This window comes from Rhamphochromis sp. 'chilingali' (genome assembly GCF_963969265.1).
Source record: "Rhamphochromis sp. 'chilingali' genome assembly, chromosome: 3".
Taxonomy (NCBI): Eukaryota; Metazoa; Chordata; class Actinopteri; order Cichliformes; family Cichlidae; genus Rhamphochromis; species Rhamphochromis sp. 'chilingali'.
The window spans coordinates 32,134,190-32,149,104 of NC_137931.1; the positions used below are offsets into that span (position 1 = coordinate 32,134,190).

General features: G+C 39.4%; 1 protein-coding gene across 2 annotated transcripts in view; it reads left to right on the plus strand.

Annotated features, from left to right (window-relative positions):
* The window catches only part of tgfbr3 (transforming growth factor, beta receptor III), a 68,501-nt gene that overhangs the window by 13,000 nt on the left and 40,586 nt on the right, over nt 1–14,915 (plus strand). For both annotated transcript variants that reach the window (XM_080879110.1, XM_080879111.1), the window contains exon 3: nt 13,324–13,511. In XM_080879110.1, coding sequence (XP_080735236.1) covers nt 13,324–13,511 — 188 coding nt within the window. The remainder of the gene's footprint in view (nt 1–13,323; nt 13,512–14,915) is intronic.

The following is a 14,915-nucleotide window of genomic DNA, read 5'->3' on the forward strand; positions in this document are numbered from 1 at the left end:
TGGTTACTGCCTGACGCATGTTAGCAGCCCCAAAGAGTCGTTGGTCATTAAAGGTGTTCTTTGCAGTTCAGGCCCGACGACTGTGGAATTCTCTGCCTGAAGATCGCAGGCAGTTGAACTCGACATCTCTTTGCAAAAACTATTTTTTACTTCAACCTATTTTTAATATGCAGTATTTGTTTTTTCCTGTTTATATTAAAATAATTTTTACTCTATGAAATTCATTTTTCACTTATTGAAGTTTCTTATTGTTTAGCCCTTTGTAACATTATTTAAGTACACTTTAACTTAAGTGTACTTAAGTTAAAAATGGCGCTAGCAGTAAGTATTGATCTGGTTTAAAGTAAGTTTCCCTTTATTTGGCCACTCTTGAACATAAACCTTCAAAATGATAGGACCATACTTGCCTTTCAACGTCGAAGTTTACATCCAAAGGAAGTTAATTTATTATCTCAACACCTGTTAACATACTTAGGAACTAAAAGAAGCTTTGCTTGCATATCCTTACTCCCTTCAAACAGTAGATAAAATATAATCCAGTGAAATGAGTGTCTGATTTAGCTGTGTTTTCTACTGTATGCCAGCTGCAGAGATGAATCTACCAATAAAGACTGTTTGGGTGATATTGAGTTACAGACAGATTTGTGGGATATCTAACTTCAGACTTCACACTTTGATGGCGAAGTTTATGACTTCCCTAATGGCGTTCAGGCTCACCCCTGCCCCTCCTCTCTTCATCCCATTCCAGCTTCCTCCTCTCATGCCTCCAAGTTTTACAATCCAGAGATAAATCCTTTTCATAGGAGGGCCGGTGAAGTGAACTTACACTACCCTTATGAAAGGCTTTACTCACTTCCTGTAGTAGTGGCTCAAGGTTCAGGGGTGAGTGGGCTGTGCTTATGTCAACACTGCAGAGCTAGTGATTCTTTAGTCCAAACCCCCTTAGGAAAACAAAAGCGGGTAGAATATTATGTTCTCTAAACTGGTTTTTAAGGTTCATGGTCCATGGGAATTATGCCCTGCAGTAAGAAGGAAAGATATAACAATTCATTTAATCCCATTCCCAGGGGAACAGGCATATCTCAAAGATACACCTCTATGCTTCTTCATACATTTTAATTAACTTGGCTTTTTCTTAACATTATTCCACGGCTCTTTTGTCTATCTGTGTAGTGAATGTGTGTATCAGTGCTGCTGCCTTACTTTTGCATTTGAAGAAACACAGTCAGAATTGTTGAAGAAATACTGGCAACTGAATTAGGATGTGTACACACACAGGGGAACGGTTCTGTATGTTTATCTTTGGAAATGGCTTTGTGGGAATATCAGATTTGTCCCTAACTGGCACACAGACTGACATCACTTCCTGTACCCAAGTGGTTGGCTCAGTGCCATGCTGTGGAAAGCAACAAAGTGCATTCTGTGGAAACGGGGGCGTATATTTCTTTGTATGGTAGAAGAGGGCTGTGACGTCAGATGCACCACTCACAGGGGGTAGTTTTCTAATTGTAAAAATTCATATACATGTTTCACAATCTTGACCGTGTCTGGGCTGACTGAACGGACTCAAGTGCAGACGGAAAGATTGAAATGAACAGTCTTTTATTTACAAACACCAAGTAAACTATATACAAAGTGTGGGGAAAGATCAGTGGCCCGGGGATCCAAGGGAAGGGTCTCTTCACTCGCTCGGTGCTCCACGCTCCACACACGCACACTCGTTCCGCTCTCCTACTCCAACACGCTCCACGCAAAAACTCGCCACACTGCTCAGTCAAACACTCACGCTCGGGAATTCAAGAAAGGCTCAAGGGACGGGCCCAGGGAAATCTATTTACAAACAGAAAGTCAAAGCCAGGCTTACACTAACGTGAGTCTGTACAACAGTCCAACGATGAGAAGCTCTGAGCCACCACCTTAAGTAGTGCCCACGAAACTGCTGGATGGTGAGCCTCAGGTGTGTAATTGCCTGCAGGTGTGTAATTGCCTGCAGGTGTGTGGCCAAATGCAGGAGCTTGTGGTGAGCTCCGCCTAGGCAGGGGAGGAGGCAGGAGAGGTAGAGAGAGCGAGAGCGAAACAAAAACAATAACACATGTAGCCTTAATGAGTCAGCCGGACAGCCACAGGGACTATGACAGAAGAAGTTTGTCTACATGAATAAATTGGTCATTAAAGGAGCAAACATCATTAGCAACCTGCCTTTTTTAGCTTAGGGTTGTTTGGATAAACAAAGACATTTGAAATCATCATCCTGGACATTAGAATCACCAGACACGCCACGATACGATATTATCACGACATTATACATACAGTCGAAATGATGTTATTTTGATTTTTAGCATTTTCCAATGTGCTGAGTATTGCAGTAACATATATTGCGATTTAGCATCTTTTTCATCTGCAAATTATTCTTTAAGAGTTCAGCTCTGTCAGTATCTATTTTACAGAATAAGACCAAGTCTTACTTTAACTGTTTGTTTGCTGAAAAATGAGATTATCAAGCATACTAAAATTGTCTCTAAAGCCTTGCATAAATGCTATCGTACGACAGTCAGGTATCAGTCTGCAATTTGATTGAGGTCATGTTGGCAATTAAATTCAATGTGTTTCCGATAATACAGCAATTAACTGCGATGAATCATCGAACATCACATATCTGTTGATGTCTATGTAGACAAAAATTCAAATTTAACAGTTTGACATTACATTTTTGCTCACCAACTGGCGTGCTTTATAGGACTATGAACTAGCATACAACTAGCTGGCAGCCAGTTGAGTTAAGTGCCCTCAAGTGTGCTCATTAACAAACACTTACTCAGACTGATGGGAACATGTTGGCAATCTGTCTGCATTTATAAATTAGATAACAATTATTTGCAAACCTTCGAAGATCTCTCTGAAGGTTACTGCAGTCAGTCTAGGTCTACTGTTTGCAGAAAGGTTGTCTCCTATCTGGTGACCTGTGCAATCACCTTGCTATCAAACGTAGTCATGATTTCAACACTGTCACGCTCTGGGTAACTAATTAGTCACCACAAGTTACAATACGTTGCATAATGTGAAAAAATTCAGTACAATGCCCAGACAGCCTCTATGATATACATGTGGCTATACATGTATGTTATCTCAAGATGGCATTGTGAGAAATTATTCTCTTGTTCATAGTATACCCAACTGTATATGTTTTATAGATGAAATAAATGTGTTGCAACCAGATTTAGATCTGATAGCGATAACATTATGTGAATTCTGCACTTATATATTTTTTACCCTATGTTTCTATGCATTTTATTACTGGAATAAACAAAGATATGTGTGATACAGACATCTACTATATTTGTTTATAGTAAAAAAACAGAAAAATTTAGAGCATTACAACATAATTACAACATTGTTTCTACCTCCAGGCCATCTTATTTTATTATTTCTTCTAAATTCTTGCAATTCCACTCCAATTGCCCTGGTGTTTTTGTAGTTATTTTAAGCATGAGGCTGGTTCTATTAATTGAAAGCAACAGGACAGATTTTCAAACTGCAAAGCAACCAGTACTCTGCACAATGTCAAATTATATAGAGACTGGTTTTCTTCACTTAAAATTTTTTTTTGAGGAAGCTTGTAGTCAGGGAATATATAAAAACAAGAGCAGGATTTTTATACGTTATCACATAATAGTCTGGAAAAATAATCTGCTGAATTGGAACAAAATATCTGAAAGAGATATTAGTGTATAACAAATGAGGTCCAAAAGTAGCCTGCCAAGGACTGTGAAAAGTGTCTAGTGACATCACTGCTTGGACCTCACATTGTTTAAATATATCAAAAGTGAGTATTTGCACAGTCTCTCCCTTCTTAATATGGATTTATATGCTCACTTCCTATCTGAGCTCTAATACTATCACAGTGACGCTTAGACAGTGAAGAAAAATAAAAGAATATAATTAATATCTTTTTACAGAAAATAAATTTGTCCTGCACACGGTCTTGTCACACTATATCCAACGTTTCTGTTAGGCTCAGTGTCTGTATATTTGACACTAATCCTCAAAAAGGCATAACTGAAGAAATAAACATCTAACCAGGGGGTGGTAAGGAGAAAAGGTAGCAGGTTAAAGTGCGTGTCAGTCATTGGTGCTACTCTTTCATGTTCATGTGCTTTTCTCACGTAGAATCAGTCACTCTGCAGGAAGCCCTGGTTGTGAACTCTGCAAATACTGATCACCATATTGTGCTAATTTTCAGCTCCATGTTTTTAGTCTGGGACTCCAGAGCCTTGCTTTGCATATTTCAGTGTTAAAATTGACTTATTTTGTTATACTGCAGGCCTCACTGATCACTTAACTTCCATTATAATTCAGTTAAAAACCAGATAAACTAATAGATCAGGGCTCTAGACTAACTTTTTACCACCGGCACAAAAGTTAGGCGCACACAAATTTTATAATAATTTATATAATATGTGTTTTTCTGGATACACTGTGCTTTTTCAGCATTCAAAGATTGATGACACCGTGTCAGAGCACTGGCTATGAATTTCAGAAGCATCAGGCCTTAACTTAACAGAAAAGTTAGCAATAGTTCTTTTCCTATTACAGCTACATCCACTTCTGTCGTGCCTAGGCTGCTCACTAGGGCTGGGTATCATCACTGATTTCTATAATCCATTCGATTCCGGTTTTCAAAGTCCCGATTCGATTCAACTTAGCCTCAGACAGTCAGAAATATTATAATTCTGATCATTTATCAGTACTGACTTCATCAGAATTGTGAACATCACAGCAGATGCCTTTGTGTGAAAGTAACTGAGAATAAAACACAGAAAAACATGAAGGAGATTTTCCTGGTCTGGCTTTTTATAGCAGATAACCTTAAAAATATTCTACAATGTTCTGCATATAAAGTTTAAATTTCTTCAGTATTGAACAACAGAAAAAATAGGCTTTCTTGTCAGAGGTCATTTAAGTGAAAAAGAAAAAGACAGCAGCCGACAGCGCTGTAAACAACGGTAGACTGGTGGGTAATAAGCGAATGAATAATACAGAAAACGGAGATTGGAGACGGGAAACTGTTCTTGAAGTACAGAGAGAGATAGAGAGAGAGCTAGCTGTGCATGAAGTGTGATTTTAATAGTCGTGGAAGCAAAACAGCAAAATTCATGACGACATTGATCAAATGTGAAGCGCAGTTTGCTGCTTCTTTTGCTGCTGGCTCGGTGAATTTTGGTTGGAGAGAGACAAAACCTGCAGCTCAGAATCAGCGCAAAAAGACGTAAACACAGCGCGGACCGGACGCATCAGAATCGCTAAGCTCCGACAGCGTGTCCGTCTATGGGCCGTCAGGTAAGAAACCCGAGAAAGACAAAGTTGATTCTGATGCGTCGGTCCTCTGTGTTTACGTCTTTGTGTGGAATCCGTGTACCTGCTCTCATTTGCTGTTTGGTTGTTGTTGAAATGGTTTTGTGAGCTTTAATCTGAGAATCTGGCGTTTCTGGCAAAACACAGTTATATTTAAAAGTCAATTCAGGATTTAATGAATTGATATCGCTTTATTCAAGCTACTCACCTCCCACTTCCACCTGCACTTTCAACTGGACCACGGCCAATCAGAGAGGTCCCGCCCCTTACTATCTCTGATTGGTTTAGTCCACGATAGGGGCATAATGTGTGTCTGTTGTTGACCACAGGGAAGGTTGCAGATTTTTTATTTTTTATTTTTTGCTACCCGAACAGTTGGTCGCACAGGTGCAACCAAATATTTTATTTTTTTTTAGTCGCACCGCTGAAAAATTTGGTCGCACTCTAGAGCCCTGTAGATAAATAAGTACATTTTGAGGTGGCGATGGAGGGGAAACTGAGTAGTTTGCAGCCGAAACATACTTTAAGTCCATCAGCGAACTTACAGGCAAGAGACCTACACAGAAGCTACGACGTCCCCAACAGTCTAACTTGGAGAAACCTTTTTCTTGTTCTAAATGTGTTGTTGACTACTCTCTTTCTGCCATCGTGACACGAGATAAACTCTTTAAACAATGTTTCTACTTTAAACACAGAAAAGTTTCTCGACAGTTTCTGCCAGGCTCAGCTTCTTTTTTCTGCCATTTATATTTTCCTGTTTTATTCCTGGCCAGAACCAGAACAACAAATTTTGAAAAAGGTACATTTTAGATGCAGTTTGCTCAAATATATGCTACAGTGACATAGTTCAGCATCACATCGCCAGATACTAAATTATCTGTTCACAATCTTTTATAAACGCTGCCTCTGTCGTGGTAAATCGTAGGGGAAGCATCAAGATAGTATTTAACGAAGTATTTCAAACAAATCCACGTCACAACATCTTCCTGTGTGTGCCCACGTAGAGTAAACGGGAACAAACGTAGCGGTGAAAGTTATTTGCCATGTGTCTCTGTCTGTGTAGAACTTCTCACTTTCAGAATGAAACCACAATCTTTTTATATTATTACATGTGGTTTCGACGCTGTGACATTTGCAGTAGTTGCCGGTGCTGATGCATAATACTTTATAATAAGCTTGTAAGCTGCCTGCGAAGAAGTTTCTGATGAATAGTAATCTTTAGTTTAATTGTGGCTCTCCATAGATTTCAGTGTTGATCAGCAGGACTCTGAACAGCAGCCCAAAACATCCATCTGCAGATAAACCCTATTGTCTAAATAAAGTCTGATCTATTCCTGAGCCCTTGTTTTTTTGCTTTAGGTATGCCAGCTGTCAAACCCTCCCCCTGAGCCCTGTTACAACAGAGGACTATCTGCTAATGCAGTGTTGTAGATGAGTGAACCGCAGAGCAGAACACAGTGTTGGGAGGTCAGTGGGTGGTTAGGTGTGTAGTTCAGACTGCAGGTGGACTAAATGGTTTCTTTTTTCTCTTTCAGTTTCAGATCGTTCGTCTGTTAACACATTGTCAGAAAATACAAGCGTGCAAAGGTGAACGATATTAACCATTTAAACTAATTTAATAAACACGTTTTAAAGATCTTAATCTTGTAACTTTGTACGCAAAGAAATTTGAATTCAAATCATAGTTTTTTTTTTAATGAATTTGGGTTGTGATCCGACATGGGAAGGATTAGGCTGATGATGAGGTGTTAATGAAGATTTAGCTGTCTTGTCCTTGTAGCTGTTGGTTCTTAAATTTCATTTATTGCAGGTGTTTTCTTTTCAGAGAGAGGCCTGTGAGAAATAGACTTTGCTTTGAATTAGAGCAGGGCGATATGACCAAAAATATTTATCACGATATACATTTGAAAATTTGCGATAACGATATAACTGACGATATAATTGATATGACACAAAATACTTTACAACTCCACAACTTTATTAGTGCAAAAAAAACCCCAACAACGTATATTCACTTAAAAAAGCAGCTGTTTTTTATGTGCATTAAAGTTATATAAAAAATTAACAGTGCAAATGCAAATTCCTTGCTGACAGTTTAACCAAAAGGCATTTCCAGTGGAAACTGGCCGACATATCCTCAGCATAACCATGTATAATACCCACAAAACTTAAAAAGAGGCTATACACACGCAATACGGTAATATTATGTTGAAGCACAGTACATATCACTCCGCCAGGCTCCTGCCTACGATAGTCGCAATGCTCCGACAATCCATCAAGCTGTGCGGGTTCGTAGCTTAGCAAAGTTGTACTAAAACATTTGAGAGATTTTCGAGCGCCGTGTACCACATAAAATCGTTTCGAGGTCAGTAAACACAACCAGAGTTCATACATAAGGCACACGGGATTATAAGGGGCACTGTCGATTTTCAGAAAAATCAAAGGATTGATTTTAAGTGTGCCGTATTTTCCAAAAAACACGGTAATAACAACGGCCCGCTAGCATGCTCTACCAAAAATAGTGCTTTGTTGCGTATCTGACAGATGAAAGCTAAACCAGTTCCACACCACTGAAGTTGCAGCATTTTTACAAACCAATTCTGGTTCATCCGTTTCATTCAACGATCCGCTTTCGCCCTTCTCATTCTCCGTCGCCGCCATGCTTTTTCCGCTATGTGGGTATGAAAACAAAGGCACTGTGCATGCGCGTTTTACCCATATTTCATTTTCTTATCGTTGCCCAATATTATACCGGTATTACCGTGAACGGTACAGTATGGCCCAGCCCTACTTTGAATGATACTGCAACAAAGAATTGTCAGGATTCAAGGTGAATATTTACTGCTCTTTTCTTCTTATGTAGTTTGCAAGATCAATTTGATATGGCTGACTGGAGTGAGATTGAGTTACAGAATAATGGAGGGCTTTGCCTTTTGCAGTATGTCTGAGATTTTGTAGTGTTTTAAAAATTTTGGAGATGGGTTAAGGATGTATTCTTCAGAGTGTCTGGTAGACTTGCTTTTCAGACCGAGTGAACAACGGCTTCTCTCATTCCTGTGCTGTGGGTGTTTTGCCTGACCAGCTAAAGTCACTAGTAGCAGCTGGACAGGACACACTCTGCCTGCCACCAAAGACTGAGGGAAAAGAAAGGTGGATGGAGAGAAGGGGAGACAGATGCGGGGGAGAAAGGCAGACAGGAAAGGTGACAGCAGACACCACGCTGTGGTGGGGCCAACAGATGCTCGTTTTATTTCCTGTATAACTTTTGATGTCAACTGTGGTTGTATGCTGATGGTAATGACATGCATGATACGGTTTGTGTCAGTTTGATCAAACAGTGCACTCTCTATTTGTGTGACACTGTTAGATCAGTGTCACCTAAACTAGTTCGTATTCGTTAAAAGACATCGGACTTGTTCCACAAGAGGTGTTACAGTTTAGAAGTTATGATGGATATCTTTAGACGGTGTCCTGGAAATGACTCATGATGTTGCACAGAAGAAGAGGCTAATTCGATATTAATGCACAGTTTTTATCTGAAAACTGGCCCATGGGACAAATTATGAACATTTTTCAGGGCTAAAATAGGTTGTGGTGAAAGGGGAGAGGTGACAGGAAAAATGGGTGGAGCTTATCCTCTGACAAAACACACATTTAATGTATTTGATTCACAAATACTTTTATTACTAGTTCGCTTTGTCTGAAGTGTATAATTCCTCGTGTTTATGCGCGATCATGTTTGGTCCTTTGCTGTTCACACTTTGGCTTTGCAGAGAATCTTTAGTTTTTGCAACACTATACAGCGAATTGTTTTTTTATAGTTCGTCACTCTGACCAGAACTGCGCTAACACAGGAAGCACGATGAATCCTGTAACCCGCTGCTCTCATGGTGTCACACCTTTCCTTATATGAAATAAAATGAACCAATAACATGATAACATCTTAGCTAAGCCTTGTCACTGCATAGATCGTTTTTTTTAATGAAACACACCAAGACTTTAGTGAACAGACACCCTTGTTTCTAAGCTTTTTTTGTAAAACATTTGCCCATTTATCCAACAACATGTATTTTGGAGCCGGGGGTTTCGGTTTTCACTTGACTCAGTCTTCCTCTAAGTTTTAAATATTTTCTGTGGAAACTTAGTGTGATCATCCATGCATCCCCTGGGAGCATGACTATTTGCTGTATTTTTCATTGTTGAAAACATTAGTTGTCGATATACTTTGTCATGAGAACATTTTGCCTATGATAATTGGCCAGAGACATCATCATCTTCTGGGAATAATAAATATCACTGGCTATTTCCACACAGATCTGGTGACTTTTATTTGTTATTTCTTTGCTTAGGTTTCGTACAGATTTGCAACCGACTGGCTGATCTTGCCTTTTTGTACAAAAACAAAACCAATGTCACCGTGAATGTCCTACTTTTCTATCCATGTGTTGCTCTTTTCTCCCATAAGTCTCTCTGTTCTGCTGTATTTTTAAACAATTACAAAATCACATCATTGGCCAGCAGCTGTTGTAATCTTTTGGCAGTCTCCCAGAAAGACGTGTGTTTTTCTTTGTTTGTCTGGCAGTTGTTTGTTATTCTCCATGTGTGAGGGGAAAAAGTGAGTTGAAGTGCCCTCGGACGTGTTTGTGGGAGTGAGGCGTGCTGACATGGTTGGGGAGGGAATAGGCTTCGGCCCGCTGGGAGGAAAAGCGAGGGGGGTTAGGCGGGGGTTGACGTACTGATGCACCACAGGTTTTTGCCATTAGGTCTGGTGGTTTTATCGCTATAGTAAGACCTTACCGTATTTTAATATATGTATCCTTTCAGTAAGAGTTAAAGATAATCTTTCTGGGTTTGTAGTAAATTCACGAGAAACAAGAGCATAGCAACATAAAGTCCAGGCTGAGGCTGTCTGTGAAGAGTTTGGGATTTATCTCTTGAGAAAAACATGGTAATAATAAATTCTCTGATGTTTTCCTCACAACAAGGAGAGGGAAACTATGCCATACATGATCTCTGGCTTTATGCTGATCCAACATAGGCTTATTTGGCGGCACAGAAAGAGAAAACAATAGCTATGTGTTCTGAGCAACAAAAAAAACCCCCAAACCCTTTCCCCCTAGCTGTACCCCACCGCTGAGGCGCTGTGTTTTTGGAGTCAGTTGGAGAGTTTAACATTGTTATCAAACTGTCTTTCACTTAGACTTTAATTATTTCCAAATGTTCCATCTGATTGCTGTTGGCAGCCTTTGCGTGTTTAGTGTGATGTGTTTGAAATGTGAGCGGGCCTTGGCTGGCACAAGCCTGTGAGGTCTGACCCCAAGAAAAAAAAATACTTGGCCAAACTCTTTCTCATAGTGTACTTGACCTTCTAATGTAAAAGTGCTGTTTGTTATCTCACTCGGAACAAATTCTCTTGTACCACCCCGAGTCCCACTTGAGGTTTGTGCATCTGCAAACTGCACCCTCATTGTTTTTAAGTGGGTCATACTCACTTAAAACGTAAAGGAAATTTACAGCATAGGAAATTGTCAGGCTGCGGTTAGGTTAGTTAACCACCACAAAGGTTGTGGCCTATGAATAGAAGTTGCATATCATGCAAGAGTGTGAATGGTAAGTGCAGTCATGTGAATCTAAACGAACCATTGTGCCGGTCAAGGAATTGCAGCATTAATGGATGATAGAAATGTTCATTATAGCTGACTGTGCAGAAGAGAAAGCATAGCCAGACTGACTGAACTCCGAACATCTACTGGAAAGTAAAAGAGATATGTGTACATCCAGTTCCCCCGTTGCCAAAAACGTATTAATGTGAACATTTAATTACTGAGAGTTGACAGTTGTATGACATGCTTTAAAAATGATGGGGAAACCAAGACAAAAATCCTTATATAAATGTCTTTAATTTTGTATACTGGGACAAAAGGAGGTACCCTAAAAGTAAATGATGATAAACAATAATAAACACAGTTTTATATTTGGTAGTTTTTTGAAACAAACAAACAAATAACTGTGCTTAAAATCCACTGCTTCTCTAGTGAGTCTCTTGTCCTGTCACTGAACTTCAAATTCATTTTCTTGGACTGCAGCTGGCGACAGTAGTCCCTGTCCTTCTTCGCAGCCTCATAGCTTTACTTAGTCCTGGTAAGAATGGCCCTCCAACTCAAAGTCAGTCCCCAGAGCAGAACAAGGACTACTGATATCAGCTGCAGGCAGTGGAATTTAAGGGACAAGGCGTTCTCTAGAGCAGTACTGGTTACCACCAGGTGAACTTTAAAATAAAAAGTGAGAGGGTTGTCTGTTCGTGGATGGCGTTGTTCTCTCGGACAGATAAAACAAAATAAAATAAAAGACTAAAAGAATAAAGGACTCCGAAGACACTTGGCCAGCCCAGGTAAAGTCTATGTGTGGGAACAACTTGGGCAATAAGCAAATGGACTAAGGTGGTGACTATGGTCTGTGAATCCCACAGAAGGCCTATATCTTTCAGCCAGTCAGTAAATGCACGATCTTCTAGCAGTCCGTAAGGAGCCCAGTCAGCTGGGGGCCTTCTTTGTTGGATTTGGATGGCTTCACTGTGTCTGCATGGGTTTTCTGCTGCAGTCTGAAAACATGCAGATTGGGTTTACTGGCAACCTTAAATTGCGCACTATGTGAACATGAGCATGAACAGTTCTTTCTCTACATCTGTATCTGATCCAATGTCAGTTAGCATTGGCTCAAACCACACTGTGGGCATCAGGTTAGGATGATATCAACTACAAGGGATGGTTCGCAGTAAATAAGACTTCCGATTTTAAGAATAGAAAGATTTCAGATTTCAGATCGGTAAAACCTACTGACTGACCTTAACAACAATTAGTTTATGCAGTTTTGTTACACCACAAGTGTTCACCAGATGTTTTGATTGTTCAGGAAATTGCTCTTTTCTTGCTGACATATGCAAAGTTGTAAAGTATGAACTAAATCATTACTGTAGACCTTTGCTCAGACTCTAAAAGATGTGGACTGCAAACCCTGGTTCTTGTTGAATGTTAAATGTAACCATTGCAGGAAATCGGTGAAGTTACTTTAGGGCATTTATATTTAGGGATGATGATGCTTTTGTGTTTCATGTTACTCAGCATACATACAGTTATAGAGTGCATAACATGGCACCATTTAGAGGAAAAATCTAGACTGTAGGGGAATCAGAAAAACAAATGTATCCAGTCATTCTACTGACATGTAGTTTTGTTTTTTGTTTTTTTTTGTTTTTTAGCATTTGATGATTGTTAAAAAGTTTCACCTCATAAAATCCAATTTTAGCATTAAAAAAAGTCAAGCTAAACCACCTGTGGACTACAGTGGATGAGAGGTTGGAGTACTAAGTTATGCGCTCACACTAAAAAGGTTAGTAAGGTCTAATAAACAGACATATCTGACAATAAATGCTCAGTAACAGACTAATAATATAGAAGCATTTTACTAACAAAAAAACTGGAGCACAGGCTACTTACGTATTATTGGCCAGATTATCCTATCAGATATTCTCCAAGAGGCACCGACAGCATAAACAGATGAAATATATTGTTCTGTGAGGACAAGGTGGCAACTACAGCTGCCTGTGTCAAGATTAAAAAACAAAAATTTAACTTTAGTAAGTTAAAGTGAATGAATAATTTAAAAAAAAAGCTTCCTGTGCAGTTATGAAGGAGACATTTAAATATAGAGAGGTAAAATGCTTTTGTAATAGGCTATAAATAGGATTTTTCTGCTGTTAAGCTGTGCTTTTTGACATACAAGTCTATGGGGTATGGCCTGCTCAAGTGGCCACTTGAGGGACTGCAGTTTTTGTCACTCGTGGGTTAGTTTCCCTTTTAAGCCCTCAAGAATGTTGCTTGGATTTAATTGACAGCAATATATGAGGCTCTGAATCATACACATGCTTTAATATTTATTTTTATTGCAAGAATCGTTGTTTCTCTGCTGCAGGACCGCTGTTTCGCAGCCCATGTGAGTTGCTGCCAGTGGGGACGGGACACCCAGTGCAAGCCATGCTGAAGAGCTTCACTATCCTGTCAGGGTGTGCAAGCAGGGGCACCACCAGCTTGCCTGAGGAGGTCCACATCATCAACCTGAGAGGACATGCTCATGAGGGACCAGACAACTCTCCAGTAAAAGTGAGTCATCCTTAGTCAAAGAACCTGAAACTTAAATTGTCTTAAGTTAACCTGTAAATGCTTTAATGTTGATCAAAATTTAGTAGGCAGAGAAAGTATATTCATAGATTTATTTATATTAATTTTTCAATTTAGCAAGAATTTCAAATTAGAAGTGACCTGCCATAAGCTGGATGAAGATTGTAAGACCTGCTGTGGTTGATATTTCCACTGCCCTAGTTTTCTCAGTTCTGATAATGGCTGCAGTTATTTTCCATTTTACTTCAAGGAGACTTCTTGGCAAAAGTGAACGCCTTTTGTATTTTATTGATTCCACTCATTAAACAAAAAACAAAAACAGTGTCAGACATTATGATCAGGTGAGCTTTCAAAGAAACACCTTTTTAGCGTGAGTAATTAACAAAGTGATAAGTAATTTAAGCACCTGGTATTTTCCCACCATTTGCCTCATTTAAACTCATTTAAACTGTCAGCACATCTACCGATAGTGTTCCTGTATTTGATGTTAATTGTAAAACCGCTCCCTATCTTCGGGTGTTAAACGGCACATCTCGTGGCTGGAGTCCCAATCATCAGCAATAGTTTGGAGATGAATCACAGGCCCACGTCCTTCAAAACACCGGTGTCTAGGTTTTAAACCTTCATCCCCCTCTGTTAGAGAAGTGTGAAAAGCAGCATGTATAGACTTGTCATTGCAGTTGTGTTGCTGATGTAAGCATTAGTGTTGCCAAGGCCAAATGTACAGAAGCACAGTGTGTGTGTGGGTATGCTTCATCAGCACATAAATAAAGAAATGTTATTTGGGTGGCTGAGAGGGAAACATTTAAATAGCTGTGAAATGGAAACTTATGCATATCTTGACACTTTATGTCTTATTATAGACGTTTTAGTCATCGCTGTCGGTGGACACTTCACATTGGTCGTGAACTACTCACGAGACGAAAGCTGCGTACGTCACACACACGATAAAAGGAATGACTCGGCCAATAACAAAGCTTAAACTGAACTAAAACAACTGAAGCCTCACCTTTAAGGAAAAATGTAATGTAATATTAAACCTAAAATGGTGCAATGTCGAAAGAATTTATGTTCCTTTATAGTGACTAGCAGAGTTTACATTGCGAGTCTTGAAGATAAACATTATTATCCAGTTGATAAGTTACCGAGTCAGTATTTATGGAAAAAATGATGGACTTCAGTATTACACGTGCACGTGGCCTTCACAGTCAGAAACTACACTGGATCACTGTAATTGTAATAATTTGAACCCCAAATACCAGGGATTACCATAAGCGCGATGCAAATTGTAGCTGCTCTTATTTATGAATTTCTGTGGAATCATTTAGTAGATTTTTTTGGATGTGTCCTGCAAAGTTTGAAGGCTTTGCTCCGTTTCATCTACTT